The sequence below is a fragment of the Mixophyes fleayi genome, chromosome 6 (assembly GCF_038048845.1).
Source record: "Mixophyes fleayi isolate aMixFle1 chromosome 6, aMixFle1.hap1, whole genome shotgun sequence".
Lineage (NCBI taxonomy): Eukaryota > Metazoa > Chordata > Amphibia > Anura > Limnodynastidae > Mixophyes > Mixophyes fleayi.
Window position 1 is genome coordinate 214,877,121 of NC_134407.1, and position 25,696 is coordinate 214,902,816.

At 42.0% G+C, this 25,696-nt stretch overlaps 1 protein-coding gene across 1 annotated transcript in view; it reads left to right on the plus strand.

Moving 5' to 3' along the window:
• LOC142095475 (uncharacterized) overlaps positions 1–25,696 on the plus strand; it is a 65,285-nt gene that overhangs the window by 18,075 nt on the left and 21,514 nt on the right. Inside the window, 4 exon segments of the mRNA XM_075178420.1 lie at positions 7,686–7,830; positions 7,922–8,010; positions 8,327–8,438; positions 13,717–15,630. Coding sequence (XP_075034521.1) covers positions 7,686–7,830; positions 7,922–8,010; positions 8,327–8,438; positions 13,717–15,630 — 2,260 coding nt within the window.

Genomic DNA, 25,696 nt, shown 5'->3' on the forward strand with positions numbered 1-25,696 from the left:
CTTGCTAGTGGCAGACCACTGACTCCTGTTTACAGTTTCACCTGTTCCAGTATCCTCTCACATAACAGTGGTACAACTTGCTAACGCAGACCACTGACTCCCCGGATACCTCCACTTGGATTCCATTCCTTCACTCAGACAGCGGTACAACTTGCTATCCGCAGACCGCTGACTCTCATCACCTCCTCGTTTCTGTTGGACATTCCTCCTCACTATAGCAGTGGTACAACTTGCTACCGCAGACCACTGACTACCTTCACGTGTCCTTTGTCCATACAGTTCCTCGTGTATTACTACCTCCATATTGCCAGTGCTGCTAGTCATAGACTTTCCTGAGCATCTCATCATCTGCTATTTCCTGTTCCGTGATCACCCTGCTACCAGAGTACCATATTACCACCTATACTGCTCTGGTAAGCCTATCACCTGGTGATCCCTGGGTAAAGACTCCTAGTGCCCGTGACAAAACCATACATTTATCTGTCTTCATATAAGTACTGCTGACATCTGATGAGCTTTACTCCAAAGATGCTTCCTTCTGGGCTGATTTTTAAAGCTGGAACTTTAGCTCAAACATCCCTCAAGGCAATAGTTCAGCAACAGCAACCCTTGTGGGTAGATCCTCCATGATTCCAGGCAGCATTCACACAGCACAACTCGGAGCAACCATCCACTAGCCTCCAGCAGTCCATGTTTGGCTCCTCCCCTTTCCCCCAAGAATATCCTGGAGCCTTCTAGGACATTCTGGGCCAAAATGCACAATTTTCGCTGGCTTTTTGTAGCTTGTTACAGTGTCTGCCTCTGCATGCTTCTAGTGCAGCCTGGGGCTCTAGTTTGCAGTTTGTCCACCCCAAAATGGCAGATGCAATTTGCAATGAACTTTCAAGAAACACTTTGGAAGATGTAGTTTTCTTAATGAGTGCATGCAGTAATATACCTGTGATTTGCAGGGTATTATATTAGCTAGCCGCTAGTCTATAAATAGTTTGGAGCCAACTGATTGACCTCACTGGAAGACCACACCTGCTCAACACAGCCCAGAGATATTTGTGGTTTAGCCTTAGACTGCACCGTTCCAGGGCCTCCCAGACACCAAGGATGGCACTAAATATGCCTGGCCTCATTAGTGTACAGTGCTGAGGAGAGAACAACAAGTTAAGCTGGGTACACACTACAGAGAAGTAAACGATTAACGATATACCAACGACAGAATAAATTGAACAAATCCCGATCAGCATACCGATTGACGTGTACACACTATACATGATTATCATCAGCTCTCTGCTCTTCATCTGTCAAAATTATCGGCTGCAAGGTAGTCCATAAAAGGCAAAAGTAACAGCTCAGGTCTTAATTCATTGAGAGATGTTCAGCCCAGCAATTGTATTGGGCAGCCTGTCTTGACACAGCACTGTGTTAAGTGCAGAACTGTAAACTGGCCGTAAATTCTGTGTGACAGCTTTATATCTGGCAGCTGAAGTTTAACCCCAGGAACGGACGGACGCTGCTCTAATCTCCTCATGCTGCACTAATCTTATCCGTTCCAGCCAGCACACAGAGGGTTAAGACTACATGTGCAGGGGGAGAGAGGGGGGGGGAGCAGCTCCTGACAGAGACCGTGGATCATGACAAGATCAGCAGCAGGCAGACTGAGACCTGTCACTCTGAGATACATTATTGGCCGATAGTCGGGTGAATTCATACACACTGCAGTATTGGAAGGTGATTGGTCGGCAAAAATTAAACAGTACGACCAACCAAACGACACGATGATCGGCACTTTGGGGCGACTTTAGATTATTGTGTAAGTATACACACTACACAATATCTGACCAGTCGAATGTCGGCTGATTTGTCCAATTATTGGACGAAAAACCTGTGGTGTGTACCCAGCTTTAGAATATTCCACCAACCTGTTGGTAGAACAATCTGGATGGTTGGGAGGTATTTGTAAACTATATAAACAGAAGAACATAGAAGCTCCTACTTTCTGCTGCCATATCCTATTTTCTGCTGGTTACCACAGTCCCCATAGACCCCTATAGGAACTGCAATCTGACTCCATTTACCAACCAGCTTCACTTTTCTCCTCCAGCCTTTAAAAGCTATTGTCACATGTGGAGACCAGCAAAAGTGTTTTTATATGGTTTATGAGGGGGGATCTCACCAATGAGCCCTGCCATGGTAAATAGTGACCTTACTACATTTAGTATCCCTGCACTAGGCATCGATACAGAATGATAGTCGCTGCCACCAATGGCATATAGACCCCTTAATTACAATGAACAGAGTGTATCCACTGTTAATAAATCTTGATTGATCTTCAATTCACTTTCATTCAGAACCTTCATTCCTCCAACTTAAAATATTTAATATAGAAAAGAAAAATTAAAAATTATATAGTAAATTAAATGTGCTGCTCACAACTTATATATGTGTGTAAGAAAAATACAATCCTTTACCCTGAAGTCACAGCCCTCATTTGCATAGCCCCGCCCCTCTGCAGTCGGTCTGTGTAGATATGCTGGAGGTTAGAACTGGTCACGTCTGAATTAGACACGTGCTGCTCACAGAGTAAGAAAATACAATCCCTTCCCCTCATTTGCATAGACACGCCCCTCTCACTAGCTGATCTGAGGCAGCTCTGTCTCCAGTTACTCTGTCTCTGCACACGGCGGCGGCCATTTTGTTGAAGCTCATTTTTGTACGGAAATCCACTGTACTGTAGTAACCGGGAGTTCTCTGTAACGTTTCCGTGGGTGAGTGAGGAGGAAGCAGCGGGGACGTCTTGTTTTTACAGGTATCAGGTGTTACTGACATCAGTATAACAATATTATCACAGGTGGAGTATAATGTGTTGTCCTCTTATAATAATACAGGTGGAGCAGTGTTTGGTGTATTGTTATTATATATACATGGAGCAGACTGTTCCCCTTTCATTATAGGACAGGGGGAGCGGACTCTGGTGACCTGGGGAAGGGTCACTATGTGATGTGTCCTCTATGTAATCCCTGTATTATTATTATTATTATTATTATTATTATTATTATTATTATTATTATTATTATTATTAAGGCGCCACAAGGTTTCCGCAGCGCCGCACATAGTACAAACAGTAGACTATACAGGGTATAACAGTACAAAACAATAAACAAAAGTACCAATACTTCAGAAACTCCAGGCAGGCAGATGCAATAGACACGGAGCAGAAGAACGGGTAAGGAGACAGGAGGGAAGAGGGCCCTGCTCAAGCGAGCTTACATCCTAAGGGAGGGTTAAACAGACCAGGCACAAGAGGAGCCAGTTGAGGGAATGGGAGAGAGGGGAGAATGAGTGGAGGAGATGGGGGTTAGGTGGATGGTTGGTAGGCTTTGAGAAAGAGGTGAGTTTTGAGTGCACGTTTGAAGGAGCACAGAGTAGGAGAGAGGCGGATGGAGCGAGGGAGGTCATTCCAGTGAAGGGGGCTGCACGGGAAAAGTCCTGGATTCTGGAATGGGAAGAGGTGATCAGAGTGGAGAAGAGGCGGCGGTCATTGGCCGAGCGCAGGGAGCGGGTGGGAGTGTGAATGGAGAGGAGGTTAGAGATATAAGGGGCAGTAGAGTGGGAGAGAGCCTTGTAAGTGGTGGTGAGGAGTTTGAAAAGAATTCTGTAGGGGAAGGGGAGCCAGTGTAGGGCAAGGCAGGGAGGGGAGGCAGAGGAGGAGCGGCGTGAGAGGTAGATGAGTCTCGCGGCCGCATTGAGTATAGAGCGGAGTGGGGAGAGAGGGGGAGGCCGGTGAGGAGGAGGTTGCAGTAATCCAGGCAGGAGATGATGAGTGCGTGAATGATGTTTTTGGTGGCCTCCTGAGAGAGAAAGGGACGGATGCGGGCGATGTTGCGTAGTTGGAAGCGACAGGCTTTGGCAAGAGAATGAATATGGGGGGGCAAAAGAGAGAGAGGAGTCAAGGGTGACACCCAAGCAGCGGAGTTGGGTGACAGAGGAGATGGTGGTGTTGTTAACGACAATGGAGAGGTCATGGTGGGATGGGAGGCTGGGAGGAGGAAAGACAATGAGTTCAGTTTTGGAAATGTTGATTTTGAGAAAGCGCTGCGACATCCAGGAGGAGATGGCGGAGAGGCAGTCAGATACCTGAGCGAGGAGGGTGGAGGAAAGATCAGGTGAAGAGATGTAAAGTTGAATGTCATCAGCATAAAGGTGATACTGAAGGCCAAAGGAGGAGATGAGAGCACCAAGGGAGGAAGTATAGAGCGAAAAGAGTAGAGGGCCGAGAATGGAGCCCTGTGGGACTCCTACAGCGAGAGGGTAGGGGGAGGAGGAAGAACCAGACATGTATACAGAGAAGGAGCGGTTAGCGAGGTATGAGGTGAACCAGGCGTGGACAGAACCAGAGAGGCCGAGAGAGAGAAGAGTTTGCAGCAGGAGGGGGTGATCAACGGTGTCAAAGGCTGCGGAAAGGTCAAGGAGGATGAGTAGGGAGAAATGACCCTTGGATTTGGCCGATAGGAGATCATTAGTAACCTTGGACAGGGCAGTTTCGGGAGAGTGGAGGAGGCGGTAGCCGGATTGGAGAGGGTCAAGGAGGGAATTGTCCGAGAGGTGCCTGGTTAGGCGGCTGCAGACAATTCGCTCAGGTAATTTAGAGGCATAGGGGAGAAGAGAGATAGGGCGATAGTTGGCAAGAGATGTGGGGTCGAGATTGGGTTTCTTGAGGATAGGAGAGATGAGAGCATGTTTAAATGAGAGGGGTACTACACCAGAGGAGAGTGATAGGTTGAAAAGGTGTGCGGGGTAAGAGCAGGCAGTGGGAGAAAGAGAGCGAAGGAGGTGAGAGGGGATGGGATCGAGAGGGCAGGTAGAGGGTGGAGAGGAAAGAATGAGAGAGCGAACTTCTTCACCTGTTGTAGGGCCGAAGGAGCACCAGAGTTGGGTGTTGGTGGGAGGTGAAGCGAAGAGGGAGGCGGGAGAAGGGGAGGAGGAGATGTTCAGTCTGATGGCCTCAATTTTGGAAGAGAAAAAGGTGGCAAAGTCAGAAGCGGACAGGGAAGACGGGACAGAAGGGGGTGGGGGGGAGAGTAGGGAGTTGAAGGTGGCAAAGAGGCGGCGGGGATTGGAGGACTGAAAAGAAATGATGGACTTAAAGAAGGATATCCCTGTAGGGATATTACTGATGAATCTTCTCTATTTGTTGGGTAGGGGTCTCCAGACATGTCCCACAGTATCTGTATATATGGGATGATATTATATATTCCTTCCCTGTTACTGTCTTTATTCTTCATATGCATCAGTCACATTTTAAAGAATTTCCAGGAGGACTAATATTATATAATAATGTATATTATATGTTCCTTTCCTCTGAATGTCCTGCTTTTCCATATACAGAAAATAGACATTTAATTTCACTTTTGTAACAAGTAAATATCTTCTTAATTATGTCATCACTGTAAGGGAGTAATAAGGTATCGCACCAGACCCAGTATTCTGAGCCGTTTGGGAGTAATAAAGGAATAAAGATTTAGACCAAAGGATTCTTAATGACTTGTGCCCGATACAATCTCTATAGTGTACTGTGGGGTCCAGAGTATAGAATTACACTAACTACCCAGATCTTTGGGTTCTAGACATTGTATAGAAAGGTTACAAGATAGAGTTCAGTGAAATACTCCGGACAGACATCTTTGTAAAATCCAAAAGTTTAACCTCCTCAGTGCAGATAAAAGCATTGTGCAGCAGTCTGCAGACACTGATAGATAAACAGGTAACTTCATTATTTCCTGTCAACCAAAGAGAGTCCGGCTTCTACTGCAAACTTTTTCTGGTAGAGCAGCAGACAGGGTGATTACGGACTGTCCTCAACTTGCGAAAACTCAATCTGTTCATACAGACAAAGCATTTTCACATAGAATCCATAAGTCCTATTGTCAAAGCACTAGAAGAGCTTTCTGACATCTATAGACTTACCGGATACCTATCTACACGTTCCAGTGGCAGCACAACATCATTGTATTATCAGGTTTTCTTGCTAGGTTGCCACTCCAGTGTATGTACCTACCATGTGGCCTGTCTACTTCCCCAAGAACTGTCACCAATGTACTTTTTGTCTTGCCTGCAGGACCTATAAGAGGATCAGTCTTGAGGTGTCTAGGATTCTGCACTAGTTTACTTCACACCCTTACAAGACATTGGCTGTTTTCTTAGGATGCTCCGTATGAAAGAAGAATCCTTCAGACTATAGATCAGTGCAATGATTGCATTTCATTATTGGTGTCGCTTCTTGAGCCCGCCCTATGTTTGTTGTCAATGATGTCTACATCCCATTCATTAGGGCTGCCAGGGAGTCCAAAGAGGAAATAAATTATGTTTACTTGGTAATTCTGTTTCCTTAAAGGACTCATGGCAGCCCTGGTATGTCCTACGTTTTTTGTCTGTTACATCTGTGAACTTTAATTAAAGCACTTTCCTGCGTTGACTATTCAATACCATCCTTACTGGTCTTGCCTGAATCAGACTCTAACCCCTACAATGTATTTTGCACGCAGAGGTTGATTGATTTTCCTTGCAAATCTTTCTTCCACTGCTGAGCCGCTCTGTCAGTCTCTACATTGGTTGCCTGTTTATTACCAAATCCAATATAAAATACTTCTACTAACATACAAGGCCATCAACAAAACTGCACCAACGTACATTTCTTCACTTGTCTCAAAATATCTCCCAATTCAACACCTCCGCTCTGCACAAGATCTGCGTTTCTCATCAACACACATTTTCCGCTCCCATTCCCTCTTCCAGGGGGTAAATGTATCAAGCTGAGAGTTTTCCGTTGGGTTTAAAAAACCAATCAAATTCTAGCTATCATTTATTTAGTACATTCTACAAATTGACAGCTAGAATCTGGTTGGTTGCTATAGGCAACATCTCCACTTTTCAAACCCGCTGGAAAACTCTCATCTTGATACATCTACCCCCAGGACATTTTTGCAGGCTGCACCCACTTTGTGGAATGCCCTTCCTCGCATAATAGACTTTCCTCATGTATCAATCTCCCATTGATCCATAGATTATAAGCTGTACTCCCAGGTAATCACGGAAGTTATTTCTGTTCACCACTTTAAAATGGCAGCAGATGGGTAAATCACAAGGATTGTTTTCTGTTATTAGTTCATGCAATCATTAATCCCCCCTCCCACACACACCCTCACACGCACCCTCTGCAGCATCACACAGCTCCAGTTTTTGGCCAGGGGTGTGAGATGAACCATGGAGCTTCGAGAATAATGCCTTTGTACAGCAGCCTCCTACTTGGAAGTGTTGTTTTAAGCATTTCTCAGTCTGGCTTTCTGAGACCATTAATTAGTGAGAATATATGTTTATTTTAGCATTATAGCCTTAAGTGATGGATCTGTGAAAAAGTGAATTGCATCTACTCTTTGTGCTGATTGTTTCCTCTTTAATACACAGGGTTAGAAGAAGTCTGGTGTGTCACCTACCAGCCATATCCGTGTGTCAGGAGGACTGAGCAGGACCCAGAGCTCCATCACGGAGCCTCCACCTCACTCACTGATACATGAGAGAAACAATGACCAGAGGATTCTAGAACTCACCAACAAGATCATTCAGCTGCTGACTGGAGAGGTGACTGCTGGGAATGGGACATTATACAGTAACACCAGGGGATGTGTCTGGGTGATGACTATCATTGTGTGTGTCAGGTTCCTATAAGGTGTGAGGATGTCACTGTCTATTTCTCCATGGAGGAGTGGGAGTATTTAGAAGGACACATGGGTCTGTACAAGGACCTGATCATGGAGAATCATCGGCCCCTCACATCACTGGGTAAGAGGGATCTCTTTTGATTATTGTAAAGGAGAATAGAGTTTTGAGATAATTACATATAAATAATTCAGCTATTGTGTGTTTCCTACAGATGGATCTAGTAACAGAAACACCTCAGACAGATGTCCCCGTTCTCTTTATTCACAGGATCATATAGAGGAAACTCACAATATCCCTCAGGTAGATGGAATTGAGGGTCTCGACAAATCCCATAATACAAATGTGACTCTACAATATATGATCTCTAGACAAGTTGTGGTGATCTTGTAATGTGATATTGTTATGTTTAATCTCAGTTCATTAATTATTTTGTTATTGTTTTGTGGGTCATTTATAGTGAGGCCCTGATTGATATTAAAGTTGAAGTTATAATGGGAGAGACCCTAAAACTTTTACCTCACATAACTTACATATACTTGTCACAGATCACAGAGGGGTCATTTAATTAAATCAGGCATTATTATAGTTTTATTTCATTAGTTTGTGGTTTACTCAGGGTGAACATCTGATTGGTATTAAAGTAGAAGATATAAAGGGAGAAGAAGAGACGTATGTGAGGGGTGATCAGCAGTGTAAGGAGGAGGAAATCCCTACAGATATCAGCACAGGTGAGTAATACACACTAAATACAGAAGTCACATATTCTCCTTGTTCAGTCACTACAACAATCTCTTATTCTACACCCTCCTCTCACAAAGCATCTGCCTGGGAGGGGACGGCAGGAGTCATCAGCCCCTATTAGACTCCTGCTCTCCTCACATCGTATCATTGTGCTACCAGCTGCCATGTTCCTCCCTGTAACTACCAGATATGACATTACCCATGATCCTCCCCGTGTACTACATTACATTACTCATGATCCTTCCTCAGCGTGATCTCATGTGATATTACCCATGATCCTTTCTGAGAACTACCACAACATTATCAACCTAAGCACTGGTGGTAATATCACCTATGTATGTGATATCATGTACTGATTATATTCTGATTCCCCTGAACTAATATTGTGCCTGCCTACATATCTAATAAGTTGCCCGCTTTTACTTATGTACTGAGTGTACCTCCTTGAGGGCCACGGTGAGGGCGATGGCGGGACCTGATTTGTGTGTTCCAGTGGGTTGATGCTGGTTCGTTTGAATCTGGTCTGTTCATCTGCCTGTTTGACTTTGTGCTCTGATGCTTGAGTGTTGCTGAACTCCCAAGGGAGATGTCCCTAGCTAGAGACCTAGACACCAGGGCAATTACAGAGATCACAAGAAGGACAAGACTGAGTGTGAGGTCAGAGCAGGATACTGCTGGCCTGATGTGCATGGGAGTCACATGTCTAGACTGAGAGGAACCAGATAAACTTTCAGACTGCTATTACCTGTACACCAACTGCATTTGAGAACAAGTTAAGAGAGTCTGCATATCAATGTCAGCTTTTCATTGAGGTGAGTTCTATAGATTGATAATATAATTACTGCCATGTACGTGATCAGAAGACGTGATGCTGAGATGTCAAGTTGTGGAGAAAGAAAAGATGAGTCTGTAGTTAAGTTAAGTGACTGTAACACAATACATTATATATATCTAATCAAAATGATCTGGTGTTCATTCAGTTCATCAGTTGTAACTCTGCAGCACTACAGCTGCTGCATCTCATTACACCCGTTCTACCGTTGCCTATTCTGTATGTGTAAGGACACCTGTTTGCTTACTTTAATCTATAAGATCCTGATGTTGGAGAGTCACAGCTAGAGTGGGTGGTAGACCCAAAGTTGCTATAAGGTAGGAGCTTAGTGTAAAGTGCTATTATTACATACACAGACAAACGGTTTCTAAAATGTCATCCAACTTTGTGCTCTACAAGATGGCGCAATTAGCACCCTTAAAGCCAAGGTCATTGGCTCAAGCTGTGGGACAGGAAAGGAGAGATGCCCCACCAGAAATCTTACAAAACCTTTGTGAGAAGTGCTGCAACAAATGGGACATCACCTACCAATAATCTATCAAGGACTTCTAAAAGCTGAATGTGGGAGATTCACCTCGAGATTTACTGTGTGTAGCATTCTCCTGAGACTGCTGGATACCTCATTTAAACCAATCTCATCGACAAACCTGGCCAAGATAGAGAATCCTTCCCACATTGCAGACCAAGGTGATGTCTAAGCAGGTAGAAGAATCAGTGAGATGCCTGCCAAAATATATCTGGTCAGTAGGTACATATCAGACGTTCAGGGCAGAACAGCCCTTTGTTGCAAGGGTAAAGGAGAGAAAGTCCTAGTGTGCGCAGAGCTAAGCAGTAAAGAGCAGAGGTGCGAGCCATCAACCCTGTTTCAAAATTTGATGTAGATAGATGGGCACACAGCAGTCCACTGGGGATAACGTGGAAGCCTTCAAGAACTTATACAACAAGCTGATGTGCTGAGACTTTACATGAAGAGAGGTTACAAGGGAGTAAACACAACCACTAGAAAAGCTGTCGCTGGCAAGGACGACACCAAAGGCAACATATTAACAAGGCCTGTCACATGCTGTAACAGGTATCTTTTGCTCTCTTTCAATTCAGTAATAAAATTGCAGCATCTATAACCATAGAAATGACTGAGAATAACACCAGGTTGCTTGAGCTAACTTGGTATCGTAAAATGTGGATTGTCTTATCATATCTGCCACTTCCTCCGGATCTGTGAAAGTGTGGGCTGCGCCCTTCGATACTGCGAACATGTTGCCGGTCGGAGTCCCAAACAGACAGATTCCTCTTCTCCTGTGCAGCCTGATGGCAGCAAACTCTGTAGCCAGGTTTGGAGTAACTTCCGACAACACTGTTTCAGAAGCCTCCTGTAACTTGAGGAGTTTCCTCACTCTATGGGCAGAGCAGTCTGTATTCTGTGGACAAAAGAATTCCCGTTCTGTGGTGACCGTCCTTGGACAGCCATACTATGGTTCTGCTTAGCAAAGGGATGTCATGTTGTAGCGGCCATTTTGTGGTTCCCATGCTGCAGTCACCAGTGTGGTTCATCCACAGTTTGCTTTGCTTTCTTCAGTAAGTCGGGATGCTGGCATGCCGGCTGTGCTGTGGGGCGGACACTAATACTGACCAAATTATCATGCAAAACTGTATAATATCTACAATTAAAAAGATATTTTTTTTTGTTCGACTGAAACGAAAATACACCCATGTATGCACTAAACAAAATGTTAAACAAGACTCATTACATTTTGTATGGTGCCTACATGAGTATATTTGTTTAATTTGAACAAAAAATAATATCTTTGAATTGTTGATGTGATTTACAGCTAGATTAGTATGTGTTTTTTAGATATAAAAGCCATCTCTGCCCGCAAGAAGAGGTACAGAGGACATTAGGAGGGTGGTCCCTATTCTTTGTGGTAAGGACATACCCCACCATCTCACGTACATGTAAGTGGAGGCAATGAGATTTGTATTCAATTTTATACTGCTAGGGAGACTTTAGAACCAGTGGGAGATTGACAGTGGATGAGATCCCAGTTGAATGATCTATCTGATGTTGGCCAGACTTCATGTAAGAGCAAGGATTTCCGAGACCTAACTACTCAAATTAATGCAAACCCTGGGAACTCCCTGAGGCTGGATTAAGTTACACTACTCACATATCTAATACATGTATACCACCCACAGGTGTGCTAACTCGGCCTGCTTGTGATTGCTTTACCTACTTGTGCATTATCTTGACCTATCGTGACAAGCTCTGCTTGCTGTGAAATTTCCTACCATTGCGTGTTGCATTGTCCTCGTCTATCACCGTTGTGGCTAGGGCTTGCTGTGTACTAACCCTATCCGTATGTGTGGACTCCGTCTACAGTAGTTTTAGTCTCACCGACATGAGGCCACTTGTATAATTTTTTCCAGGACCACTTTAAGTTCCCAACCTGCCCCTGCCACTGAGATCCTGGGCATACAGAACCATTATTGAACATGCTTGGTACTTGCATCTCCCTAGCCTTCTGGGGACAACATAGGGGTACCTGGTATTTGAGAAACTCTGACCATGATTGATAGGGTGGGGTCTCAGGGCTTAGTCCTTGTGGGAAGTGTCTGGGACTTTTTTTCGTGACACTTTGTCAACATTTGCCATGGATCATTCATGAGCAAAATTTTTTTTATATAAAAGTATAGCGTATGTAAACGGTCCATGCTTGGATTTTTGGTCCAGAGGAAAAAAGTATAACTGGAAAGAAGATTGTTGTTCTCTGCCATTCTGTTTGTTTTGCAAGGGCAGGTGATTTTCAAGAAAGTTTCTCATATGTTTGGCTAAGTTAAAATGTTATTCTGTATAGTTATTTATATGCTGTGAGTGGGACTGGGTGTGGTCTTCTGTAGTGCAAAAGTATAATAACCCTCTGAGGTTTGATGCTAAAAAGAGAGAGAAAACACAGACAAATTCCCCCAGCACACTGCTATAGCCAGCAACAGATCTGCTATTTCTACTGTAGATAAAAATGCAAAAGTCTTGGTTGCACACATTTGCAAATGTATGTTGAAGCCACCCACCACTCCACAGTGATTTTGCTAATAGGGTGGTCCTACTCTAAACAATGAGAGTCCCATATATTTGGGCCATACATATGTGTTTTTAAATTGAGAGCTAACTTACCAAAGAGATACCCCAGAAACCTCCAAATAGCAATCCAATGTCAGTACTCCCCCTCAGCTACTGACACCAACATGCCTCTCAGACAAATAAAGAACTGGAAGTTGTTCAAATCAATTTATAGGCTATAACAGGTGCATGAAAGGGTGGGGTTATCCTAAAAGGAAAAAACACAGACAAATTCCCCCAGCACACTGCTATAGCCAGCAACAGATCTGCTATTTCTACTGTAGATAAAAATGCAAAAGTCTTGGTTGCACACATTTGCAAATGTATGTTGAAGCCACCCACCACTCCACGGCACTTTTTTTTTTGCTAAAGAGAGAGAGAGTAACGCTCCTGTGATTGAGTGTGGACCGAGAGCTCTGGCAGGAGCTTAGTGTTTAAAAAGGTGATGTGTTCTGGTGGATTATGCTCGTTTGTCCCAGGGTTTGTTCCGGTCTGTTCATATACATGTTTGATTGAGTGCTCTTGGATGCTTGGTTGTGTCTGACCTCTGATGGAGATGTCCCCTGGTAGAGAGAGAGAATCTGGTGCAGTTGCAAAGATTGAGATGGAGATCCTGAGAGTGATAAGACAGTGTGAGGTCAGAGCAGCAAATGTGACCTGCATGTGAGTCAAAAGTCTAGAGTGTGAGTAAGCATTGTTAAAAGTGAATGTTTTAGATTGTAACTATGATTACAGGTTAGATTATAGGTAAGGTGTCTGAATCTAGTCCACGGGGTAAATCTATGACGCATCGGTTTCTGCAAGTCACTGGAAATCGGTGACTTTGCAAGGAAAATTTAAAGTGGCAATGGCCGACTTCTGGTGATTTGCAGAAACCGATACTTCATACATTTACCCCCAGGAATCCCAGTACCAAGCCCAGAGGTTGCACCCTTACAGAACACCAGTCTCTAGTAGACGTAAGATCAGGGCTCCTATTTCATCAGGGTCCACTGAAGAGATTTCAGAGAAATGTTTTCACCTTTCTTGGCGCTCCTGGGTCCTCTTCTTCCTCAGTTGTCTTAAATAATGATGTCGACTTCTCGTCATAAAGTGCTAACCAATGAGCGGTCTTGAATAGCAGTGTGACATCATAGCATGTAATGGAAGCTTTTTAATAGAATTTATAATTCTTCATTCACAAATTGAAACTTGAAAATGTTGAATTCACTGTTTGTATGGAAATGTTGTGGTATTGAAATACACTTGTAGTAAAAAAAATCAAAAAATCTGTTCTGCAGAAATGTGTATTTCCATATATTTATTTTTTTCCCAGCAGATGAACTGTACAGCTGGAATAACTCGGAGAGACATCTCATTTTATCTCCAGATTGTGAAATGGAACATGACAACATCACACAAAATTCTTCAGGAGAAAACCCCATTGCCCTAAATATACATCGATTACTTCACTGTGCAAATATATCATCTGAGCCTTCAATTAATGAGGAATGTTCACTTTACAACTCGGATATTGTTACACACAGTACAGATTATACAGATGATAAACAATTTTCATGTTCTGAATGTGGGAAATTTTTTAGACAGAAATCAAATCTTGCTGATCATCAGCGAGTTCACTTAGGTGAGAAACCATTTGCATGTTCTGAGTGTGATAAATGTTTTACATTGAAATCAAGTCTTATTAGACATCAACGACATCACACAGGTGTGAAACCTTTTTCATGTTCCGAATGTGAAAAAAGTTTTAAAGAGAAATCAGATCTTGCTACACATCGGAGAGTTCACACAGATGAGAAGCCTTTTTCATGTTCTGAATGTGGGAAATGTTTCAGACAGCCGTCAAATCTTGCTAGACATCACAGAGTTCACACAGGTGCGAAGCCATTTTCATGTTCTGAATGTGGGAAAAGTTTTGGAAGGAAATCATTACTTGCTGAACACCAGCGAACTCACACAGGTGAGAAGCCATTTCCATGTTCTGAATGTGGGAAATGTTTTAGAAGGAAATCTTTACTTGCTGAACACCAGCGAACTCACACAGGTGAGAAGCCATTTCCATGTTCTGAATGTGGGAAATGTTTTAGAAATAAAACATGTCTTGCTGAACACCAGCAAACTCACACAGGTGCAAAGCCATTTCCATGTTCTGAATGTGGGAAATGTTTTAGAAAGAAATCATGTCTTATTAAACACCAGCGAACTCACACAGGTGAGAAGCCATTTCCATGTTCTGAATGTGGAAAATGTTTTAGAACGAAATCATATCTTGCTGAACACCAGCGAATTCACACAGGTGCAAAGCCATTTCCGTGTTCTGAATGTGGAAAATGTTTTAGAAAGAAATTCTATCTTTCTGAACACCAGCGAATTCACACAGGTGAGAAGCCATTTCCATGTTCTGAATGTGGGAAATGTTTTCTAAAGAAATCAGCTCTTCTTAAACATTGGCGAACTCACACAGGTGAGAAGCTATTGCTATTTCCATGTTCTGAATGTGGGAAATGTTTCGGAAGGAAATCATATCTTGCTGAACACCAGCGAACTCATACAGGTGAGAAGCCATTTCCATGTTCTGAATGTGGGAAATATTTTGGAAGGAAATCATATCTTGCCAAACACCAGCGAACTCATACAGCTGAGAAGCCATTTCCATGTTCTGAATGTGGGAAATGTTTTCTAAAGAAATCAGCTCTTCTTAAACATTGGCGAACTCACACAGGTGAGAAGCCAGTTCCATGTTCTGAATGTGGGAAATGTTTTCTAAAGAAATCAGCTCTTCTTATACATTGGCGAACTCACACAGGTGAGAAGCCATTTCCATGTTCTGAATGTGGGAAATGTTTCGGAAGGAAATCATATCTTGCCGAACACCAGCGAACTCATACAGGTGAGAAGCCATTTCCATGTTCTGAATGTGGGAAATATTTTGGAAGGAAATCATATCTTGCCGAACACCAGCAAACTCATACAGGTGAGAAGCCATTTCCATGTTCTGAATGTGGAAAATGTTTTAAATGTCAAACACATCTTATTCAACATCAGATACTTCACACAGGTGAGAAGCCATTTTCATGTTCTGAATGTGAAAAATGTTTTACACGCAAATCGCGTCTTATTCAACATCGAAGAGTTCACATATGTGAGCAGCCATTTCCATGTTCTGAATGTGGGAAATATTTTACACATGAATCAGATCTTCTTAAACATGAGAGTCTTCATAGAGGAAAATAAAATTCCGTGATATGATAAAAATATATGATGCAGAATTGCAGTGGTATTTGATTTCCATTATTTTAGAAGTGAAAATTTTTGAAAAATAAAATTTTAGACTATACTCAGAATTGTATATTGGTATCCCCGCTTAATAGAGTAATTTGAATCTTCAAAGTCACGCAATTTATTAATATATCACAAATGAATTACTAGGTAAACATAGAACTAGAATGTGTGTCTTCAATATAATTATGCAACAGTTTGCTCATCTGGGGAATTAAGTGCAGTTTAGTTATTCTATTAGATGTCGGTCTAACTCTCCGCAATGATAGAAAGACCACATTGTCATCATATGGGGTACTATATGACCCAAGCACTATCTCACAGCGCCAGAGTCATGGGTTTGGTTTTGACCAAGTCCCTAACTATCAGTTTCTATGTTCTCCCAATCTTTGTGTGGTTTTCCCACCGGTTTTCTCACACACTTAAAAGATAGTACTGGTAGGGTGGTTGCTTTCTGCTATAATTAGTGTGTGTATGACCTTCTTCTCGAAGGATTTTGGCTTGTTCAGATGTGTTCTCGCAAACTCCAGTTGGAGTTTTATGTCTGTCTCAGCAGAGGGACCTCTTTACCAAATAACCCCCTTTCATTGTGTAGTCAATGTATGTGCAAATTGAAACTGTCGTATCTTGTGTTTGACAGAGTAACAGGTCTATGAAAATGGCCACTGAGCTCCATTTTGTTGTATTCATACTTTTCTGTGTGTATTGTAAAATGCTTATCTGATCAAAGGCTGGGCCGAGACATCTTAACATATAATGTTAGGCGTTGTCTCAGATGTTCCTGCACATGAGTGAGAATATATTATTTCTTTTTTTTTTTTTAAAGATATTTTATTGAGTATTACAATGCAGACAATGAGGGAAACAGGCAATACGGGTAAAACACAATTGCAATGAAGTTTCCACTTAATATAAGCAGCGGAGTATATATTATTTCTTATCCGTAATGTAACAATAGCAAGTCTGAAAATATATTCATACCCTTATATGTAAGTTGATTCCATGACCCTTTATTCAGCTTTCGTGTGGAAATTGACTGTTACTGGAACATATTGGAAGCTATGTATTTGATTTACTTTTTCTTTTATGTTATGTTTATCGTAAAAATAAAGGTAAATGTCACAATAAATCTTGCATTCATGAGTCATTAACTCTTTGAAACCGAAAGAACCTTATTCAACGTGGAACATTTAATGGCGCTGCTTGGCAAAGTTTCAAAAGGTTAATCTGTAAGAGATTTGTGAATGGTCTTGAAGACCTTGTGTCTCTGGCTCACCTGAGATTTGTTTGTTTGTCGTACTAGAATCATGTTTTGTAAAGGGAGAAAAAGTTGTAAATCTGAAAAAGTAATACCTGCATTGAGTAATTTCAAACTTTGGAAAAATGCCAAAAAGTTTTAAAATCTGTAAAAAAATTAATAAATGCGGTCAATCGCTGCAAAGAGGTTAAGAAAGGGTGCAGTGAACATTATACATACAGATTTGAACTGTTTATATTGTGATTCAGTGGGAGTCTGCCCAGAGGGATGCAGTTGAGAAATGAGGGGGGTTTGTTTTACCCATAAAGAAATTTTAAGAGCTAACATGTTGTCTGAGAGGAGAGATTTTTCTAGCAAATTAATACATATGCACTACAGATAAGGAAGACATAGAATCCAAACAGATATGTGAAAGTATAGTGTTAGAAGATTCTGTTGGGGAAATGTTGGGTGAATCCTTGTCAAGTGATGTATTGCAAACAAAGAGTGAGATGTTGGGCAAGAATACTGTGACTTGTGAGATGTGCAGTATTGCTGCTTTTATAATGAGTCAGAATAGGGAAATGCACTTGGTGTCTTTCAAGGGGGCTGTACTGGGTGATGATGATCACCCAATACAGCCTGCCTTCTGGAAAAGCCCCAGCCCACCAACACTTCCAATGGCCTGTAATCGAGTCTGGCACACCTACCAGATGGAACACATCACCAGTATACTGAGGGGCTCCTCCGTGTCTTTCTATAAAGTCTGGTCCCTGTGGACTTCATATCATAACCAACCTTTATTTCAATTCCAGTAGAAATCTGGTGTGGAATAGAACCACTAGACAAGTTCAATCCTTTCCTATCTGATGCGTGAACCTTCAATTCACCATCCCTCCCCACGTTCACTTTCTCTCCCTCTTCTTCTTTCCGCCATTTTACCCCCCAACCTTATAGTTTAAAGTGTTTAAAACAACATCTTTATAGAATTAGATAGATACACAGTTAACTTCCAATTGCAAAAGCACTGTGAGAAAGTGTTTTACACACTGCTATGTCTGTCTAAAATGTATACCGTGTTACTGATGTACCTGTCAAGATCTTGTAATGCTTTTTCAGCGTAAGATGTTTCTAATAAAAAAGTATTGAAAAAAAAATCAAGCATAAATGCAACTTACACTGTATATAAGCTCCCCTGCTTAAGGAAGTATAGATTACATTTTGTTTTTAGTTGAAAAGTAAATGTTTATTGTCTTTCACAAATTAACAAGAAAACACAGCAATTCTATTGCATTCAGTTAGCAATATTACATAGTAATAAAAGTAAAAATTAATTGAAAGAGGAGACAGATTATTGTTAGCTGTTTGAGTAGCTATCAGCATTATAACTTGTTTTGAGAGAAGATTAACAAGAAGTTGGAAAATTAGGGATGAGGTGGCAAGCAGTCAAGGGTTTACAACTATTAGTGAGATAGTCTAACGAGTCGGGGGAGTTTGTGAGATATCTAAAAATAATAACATGGGTGGGTGGTAGCTTATTAGTGGATGGGTTTATAGTTAGCGAGGTAGCCCAAAGGTTAGGTCCAGGATACTTGAGGGATGTCAATCGGTGGTTAATGGAGGCTCAGCTTCATAATAACTTGTCTGGGGAGTCCAAGTATTTTGGAAGTTAATTGGTGTGTTATTTAGGGTGACAGTAATGCTTTCCAGGTGGTAGAATGACCAGATACTATTTATAGTTGCTGAGAGTGAAGGGGGAGAAACATTCTTCCAATCTGCTGCTATTAAGCACTTTGCAGCATTTAAGTTATGCCTAATCAATTTTTACACTGGCCGTGGTGTATTTGGCCTGGAGTGAAGCGAGAATAACAGAGTCAGGCATGTTGATCTGTGTCATTGAGGTAATGAGAGTGTAAATTTATTGCCAATAGGGTCTTATTTTTGGGCAGGACCCCCAAACGTTTTTGTAGAGTTTTGAAATATGGTATAGATTGTGATTAATAATCAGTGGAAATAATGTAGATATGAGACCTTTTGTGGAGAGAGAGCCGCAACACATAGACTCCAGTGTGGATCATTGATCTGAAGGAAACGGAATTTGCAGGGAATGCCTTATCTGAAGATATTGGTAAAAAAATCTTATGCGGTAGGTCCAATCTTGTGTTGAGTTCCGAGAAAGAGGGGAAAAAACGCATAGAGGCTATATCCCAGACGAAGAGTATAATATGTTGGGTCTAGTGGTGGAATATTTTGTGATGCATACATGGGGCAAAGTGTGCCTTATTCCATAAAGGCACTAATAAAGGATAAGTGGAGCACAAAGCATAGGTCCGAGTCATTCGATCCCACATTAATGTAGAGAATCTCGCTGTGGAGAGTTGAGCTAGGCGTTTAGTTCTATGTTGTGGGGATATCCAAAGCAAGGAATATGGGGAATATACTTGTAATAGGTCTGACTATGTGGGTATAAACATAGGTGGTTTGGTGAGTGCCAAAGGATGCAATGTGCAGGTGCATAGCTTGATATTATTTTATTAAGTTCGGTAGTCCCAGGCCACCTGAAGTCTGGTGTTTGAAGAGAATACGCATCTGCAATCTTGGTTTGCGGCCTGCCCAAATAAATTTGGAGAGGATTTGTTGCAAGTGTTTGAGGATGTGTTAGGTACATGGATTGGGAGTGTCTGTCAAAAATACAGGAGTCTGGGTAAAACATTAATTTTTAGACCTGGAAACAAACAAGGTGGTGGAGAAGGTATTCTACTTTCTCCAACCTGCACCTTCCAAGTCATTCCCTCTGAACCCTCCCTCTCATTCTCTTCCTTTGAAGTCCACACTATCCATCTATTTTATCCTCTCCACCTTCATGTTGCTGTTATTTATCGCCCCCTAGGGCCCAGTTTCCCAATTCTTTTACAACTTTGCTTCCTGATTTACTTTTTTTCTATCCTTTGACCTGCCTACTCTCATACTTGGCGATTTCAACATTCCCATTGATAATTCCACTGTCTTTTCTGCCACTAAACTTCTTTCACTTTCTCCTTTTGTGTCTCCCAATGGACTTCATCTCCCACCCACTGTGATGGGCACTCCATTGACCTTGTCATCTCCTGCTACTGCTCCATCTCTAGTTTCTCCAATTTAGCCTTCCCACTCTGTGACCACAACCTCCTTACCTTCAGCCTCACCTTACCTCATGCCCTTCCCCCTGCACCCAAATCCACAGGTACACAACGAAACGTAAGTACTCCTAACCCAATCCACTTCTCATCTTCACTAAAACAGCCATTGTCCTGTACTAATCGGGCTTCCTCTTTCTATAACAAAACACACACTTCAGCCCTAGACAATGCAGCTCCAGCTACTACATATAGTTTCCAACGATCCAAACCCCAACCATGACACAACAAGCAGTCCCACTACCTGCAAAAGTGCTCCCGCACCTAGTCTTATAACCCACATCGCCTCTTTGCCACCTTCAACTCACTTCGCTGCCCACCTGAACCTCCTCCCCCTTCCTACCTCAAAGCCCATGATTTTGCCACCTATTTCAAAGACAAAATCATCACCATTCGACAAGATATTTCCTCATGCCAAATTCCACTCACCTTTACCTACACTCCCCAGTCCACCCTTAATTCATTCTTTCCAGTAACTGAAGAAGAATGGCCTGAGTCATTAAGGAAAGCAAACCATATAAATGGAGTAAATTTGCACTTTGGCAAAACCATTTTGCATTGAAGGGGGAGGTGAATTTAATATGTGGGGACATATTTATATTTGGGATAGGGCATGTCCTAGAACTACTTTAAATTTCAGTGTAAAAATAAAGCTATTGTCACGGCAATAGGGTTTCTGGTATCCGTGTCGGGACCTCATGGACTAGCTGTGGCAGGAGTGTAGTGGAAACGGGGTGAGCTGGATAAATGTCTTGCTCATAGAGCTTGCTTGAAGGTGCAAAGAAGGTGAATCCACACAAGTAATAACTACCAAGGTATTTATTTCAGCATTAGAAATTAGAATGAAGCTGAATTTTCACAAATGGTTAATGGTTTGCAATTCAGATAATAACAACAACAGAGGAAGTTGAATTCACACGAATGGTTAAAGGTTTGCAGTTTATGTAATAGCAATAGATGAAGATGAATTCACACGAATGGTTAAACTCACTGAGAAAAGTCCATAATACAGCAGCAGGTTGAGGTTGAATTCACTGAGGTAATGGTGGAGACATGTACACAGCGGGAGAATAGAAGCAGTAATCCGGATAAAGCTGTGTACACATTAAGGCTAGATCTCTGTATTCAGCAGGTAGTTTGAAGCCACAAAACAAAAGCCACTGTAGATCTGGAACTAGGAAGTGTTGCACTGGCAACTTGCTGAGTGTAGAAAAAAGAGGGGAGTAATCCGCACAGGGTTGGGATATACCTCATCTAGATATCATCAAAATCATTATCATAGTGAGGGGGCGCTCTTTCCATTAATAAACATGAATAAGACACAGAGAGAGAAAGAAAATAAATGGATTTCTAGAGCACTCCTAATCCGGTCCTGATAGTTGAGAGTATCTCTCACATTCCAGGTTCATGCCTGTTCTACTAACAATATATAGGAAATATATCAGATAATCCAATACAAGAGTTATTTATATTTTGTTTTTTTTATAGGGCAAATGCCTTTATTAATAGAAATTAGTTAAAAAACATATCTCTATTGAGATAGCCTCATGGTAAAAAAGTGAAAAAGATAAACGTGAAAAATAAGTGAAAAAAGTGTATAAAATGATACCACGGACAGTGGAGCCAGGAAAATAGCGGGGGTTTATTATTGTTAATATGATCCAAATATCAACACCCTCATTAACTATATGGGATGAGAAGTAGGGACGAATAGGATCTGAGATGTTCTGCAAATAATATTGGATCAGACTAATCCCAGTGACATGGATCAACTACTAGTCAGCATAACATATAGTATATGAGGTATTTAGAGTTCAGGGTAAAGAATCCCTCAGTAGATATAATTGTTAGCAGGGTTTCTATTATCTGATCAGCTATGTCTGGGTATAGTCATATGCATAGATGTAATGTGTTTATATATTTTTGCTTGATAGATAATAGAATATCAGTGCTAGTATATAAACACTTGCCTAGAAAATAATGGTAGCGATATTGGGATACATTAGTGCACTAAACATATGTTGAGAATATCACTTGTTGCAGATACATAATTAAAGCACCAAATTAATGAAAAGTGCTTGCTGCTAACCCAAAGGGAAAAATACTGTGCTACATTACAATATTTGATCATTTCTGACCATTGAAATATATATGTAGGAGAGCGTTGGCGGTATTGGATTCACTTGCTGTACTCAGTAACAAGGTATCAATTGTTAATACCCCAATACTGCTAGCTTGGAGGATAATAGTAGCGCTGTTGAAATATATTAGTGCACTATGCACATGTGAGACATGTCACACGTTATAGATACATGATAAGGCGCCTAACCAGTAATAGATACTTAATGCTAACCCAGAAAGGGAACAAGCGGCGATATATTGAAATATAAAAGTTTTCTGACCATTGAGATATGTGAGTCAGGAAGCGTTAGCGGCATCGCCGCTCACTGGCTCTCACTTACGGGTATGACGTCACGAATGATGTCAATTACCCATGTGCCCCAACGTACGTTTCACTAAAGATAGCTTTATGAATGAAGTTGAATTCACACGAATGGTTAAAGGTTTGCAGTTTATGTAATAGCAATAGATGAAGATGAAATCACACGAATGGTTAAACTCACTGAGAAAAGTCCATAATACAGCAGCAGGTTGAGGTTGAATTCACTCAGAGGTAATGGTGGAGACATGTACACAGCGGGAGAATAGAAGCAGTAATCCGGATGAAGCTGTGTACACATTAAGGCTAGATCTCTGTATTCAGCAGATAGTATGAAGCAACAAAACAAAAGCCACTGTAGATCTGGAACTAGGAAGTGTTGCACTGGCAACTTGCTGAGTGTATCAGGGGACTCTTTTATAGTCTGCAGAGGAAGCCAATTGGGGAATGGAATCAGGTGTTCAGACTCAGCAGGAAGCTTAGCAAATGTCTCACCCAAGATGGCAGCCTCCAGGGCTGCAGACAGAAGCCACGCTTGTCCCAGGATAACATGCTGCATACTACCAGGAGGAAGATGTACGGTAATATGATACCGCCGAGTGGTGTAAACAGGGCTAAGACCCCGATTCATGACAGCTATCAAGTATTTGTGGATATATAAAACAAATGGGGGTCAGCGCTTCCCACGGGAGGGTGAGATGGGGCAGCCAGGGGAACAGGGGGATAGGAGTTGGTCTTAGACTCCTCGGTTAGGCAGAACAAAGTATACGTAATTCCCCAGCGCAATCCAGAATGAAACAAATGTGTAACTAAATGGTACAAACATAATAATAAATAAAGTTTATCTGTATTGAGGTGGCAAAACAGGCATAATAATACATATATCAGCAAGAAAAACAAAAAATTACCAGAATATATGTTTTCTTAAATAAAACTCATAAGAAGTATAAAAACAATGGGGGCTAAGGTGTAGGACTGAAGTCCATAAGTCTTAGACATCCAGTATAAACATGCTGACCCCTGGATTCCAGTCTAAAAAAACAACAAACGAAAGCAATAGTGATGACTCTTATCTGGGAAGGGTGGGTAGTGCTCACGAGTAGAACTGATATCCAAATTGTAGAGATTAACCACAAGCGTGGACTTCTCCTATGGACTCGCTAGAGTAGTTCAGTGAGTTGCGCACTTGCATCTGGTTGGTGTCGGCGATCTTATCCTTCTTATGAAGAATCAGTCTCCTTAGGTAGAGTAGGCGAGAGCTGTGGGGAAACCGCTCTCAGCCAGAAGTGTGTGTATAGGAACCCGCTGGGCGATGGTATATGTCCGCACATGCGCCTGGAGTTAGATTCGGCGATTCTGCTTTCAGTAGATGGAAATGAAAAAAATAATGTCCAAAGTGAAAGTGGATGTCAATAAAGTAGCCTATGCGTTTCACCCCGCTGGGGGCTTCCTCAGGGATATTTGTAGAACCACAGTGCTTCACGCTCGAAGTCTCTGCACTCAACTCATCATCTCACCCTACAAACTGTCCCCTTAACCCTATTCCCTCCCAACTTCTCCGCTCCATCTCCTCCACTGCATTCCTATCTCTATCTCACCTCTTCAACCTGTCTCTCTCCACTGGCACATTTCAATCCTTCTTTAAACATCTGCTCATCTCACCAATTCTAAAGAAACCATCTCTCGATCCAGTCTGTCTCTCCAACTACCATCCTATTTCTCTCCTCCCCTTTGCCACCGAAATACTAGGTCAATAAGTGTACAAATGCTTGTATCACTTTCTTTCCTCTAATTCCATTGTCGACTCTCTGCAATCAGGCTTTTGCCCCCAACCTTCCACTGAAACTGCTCTCACAAAAGTGATCAATGATCTACTTACTGCAAAGTCTAATGGTCATTTCTCCTTACTCATTCTCTTCGACATCTCTGCTGCTTTTGACACTGATCACCCTCTTCTCCTACACAATCTTCACTCAATTGGCCTTCGTGACACAGTTCTTTCCTGGATCACTTCCTTCCTATATAACCGCACCTTTAGTGTTTCTACCTCTCACACATCCCCCCCTCCACTCCCACTATCTGCTGGGGTCCCACAAGGCTCTGTTCTTGGCCCTTTACTTTTTTCATTGTACACCTCTTCTCTTGGAGCACTAATATGCTCATTCAGCCTCCAATACCACCTCTACGTTGATGACACCCAAATCTACATCTCTTCCCCTGACCTCTCTCCTTCTGTACTATCTCGTGTAACCAAATGTCTTTCTGCTATCTCCACATGGATGTCCCAACACTACCTAAAGCTCAACATGTCCAAAACAGAGCTTATTATTTTCCCTCCTGCCAGAATCACCACCTGCCCTCAAATCTCCCTCACTATCAATAACACCACAATTTCGTCAGTCTCTCAAGCCTGCTACATTGGTGTCACACTTGACTTCACCCTCTCCTTTATTCCTCACTTCCAGACTCTCTCCCAGTCCTGTCGACTCTACCTTAAAAATATTTCCAGAATATGCCCTTTTCTTACTCAACATGCTAACAAAATTCTTATCCAATCTTTCATCATCTCCCATCTTGACTATTGCAACCTCCTGTTATCTGACATTCCTGGCACCACTCAAAATAGTCTCTCTCCTCTTAGATCTACCTGTAACCTGCACCTTGTCTCTGGTAACCACCTCTCATTCCTTCCTACAAGACTTCTCCCGTGCTGCTTCCCACTTATGGAATTCCCTACCATGCTCAATCAGACTTTCCCACAGCCTTCAAATCTTTAGACGCTCTTTGATAAGTCATCTAGTTTTTAGAGGTGACCTTATCCCTTATAACACTATTCACACTAATGTACCCTCACAAGTGTCCTAATCTCCACTCTGAAGCACTACTTTGTATGGCCCTGTTTTATGTATGTACTGTTTTCTCTACTGTACGGCACTGCGGAGCACTGTGTCGCCTTAAAAATCTACGGTAATAATAATAATAATAGCAATGTTAGAATCCGAGCCAGAGGTTTGAAAAACACAGCTTGATGTCTCACTTGTTTCACTTTAATAACTTGGTATGTTCAAGGCAAAATAGAATATAAACTTATCTGTCTTTATATAAGTCCTGCTGACATCTGATGAGCTTTACTCCAAATATGTTTCCTTCTGGACTGGCTTTTAAA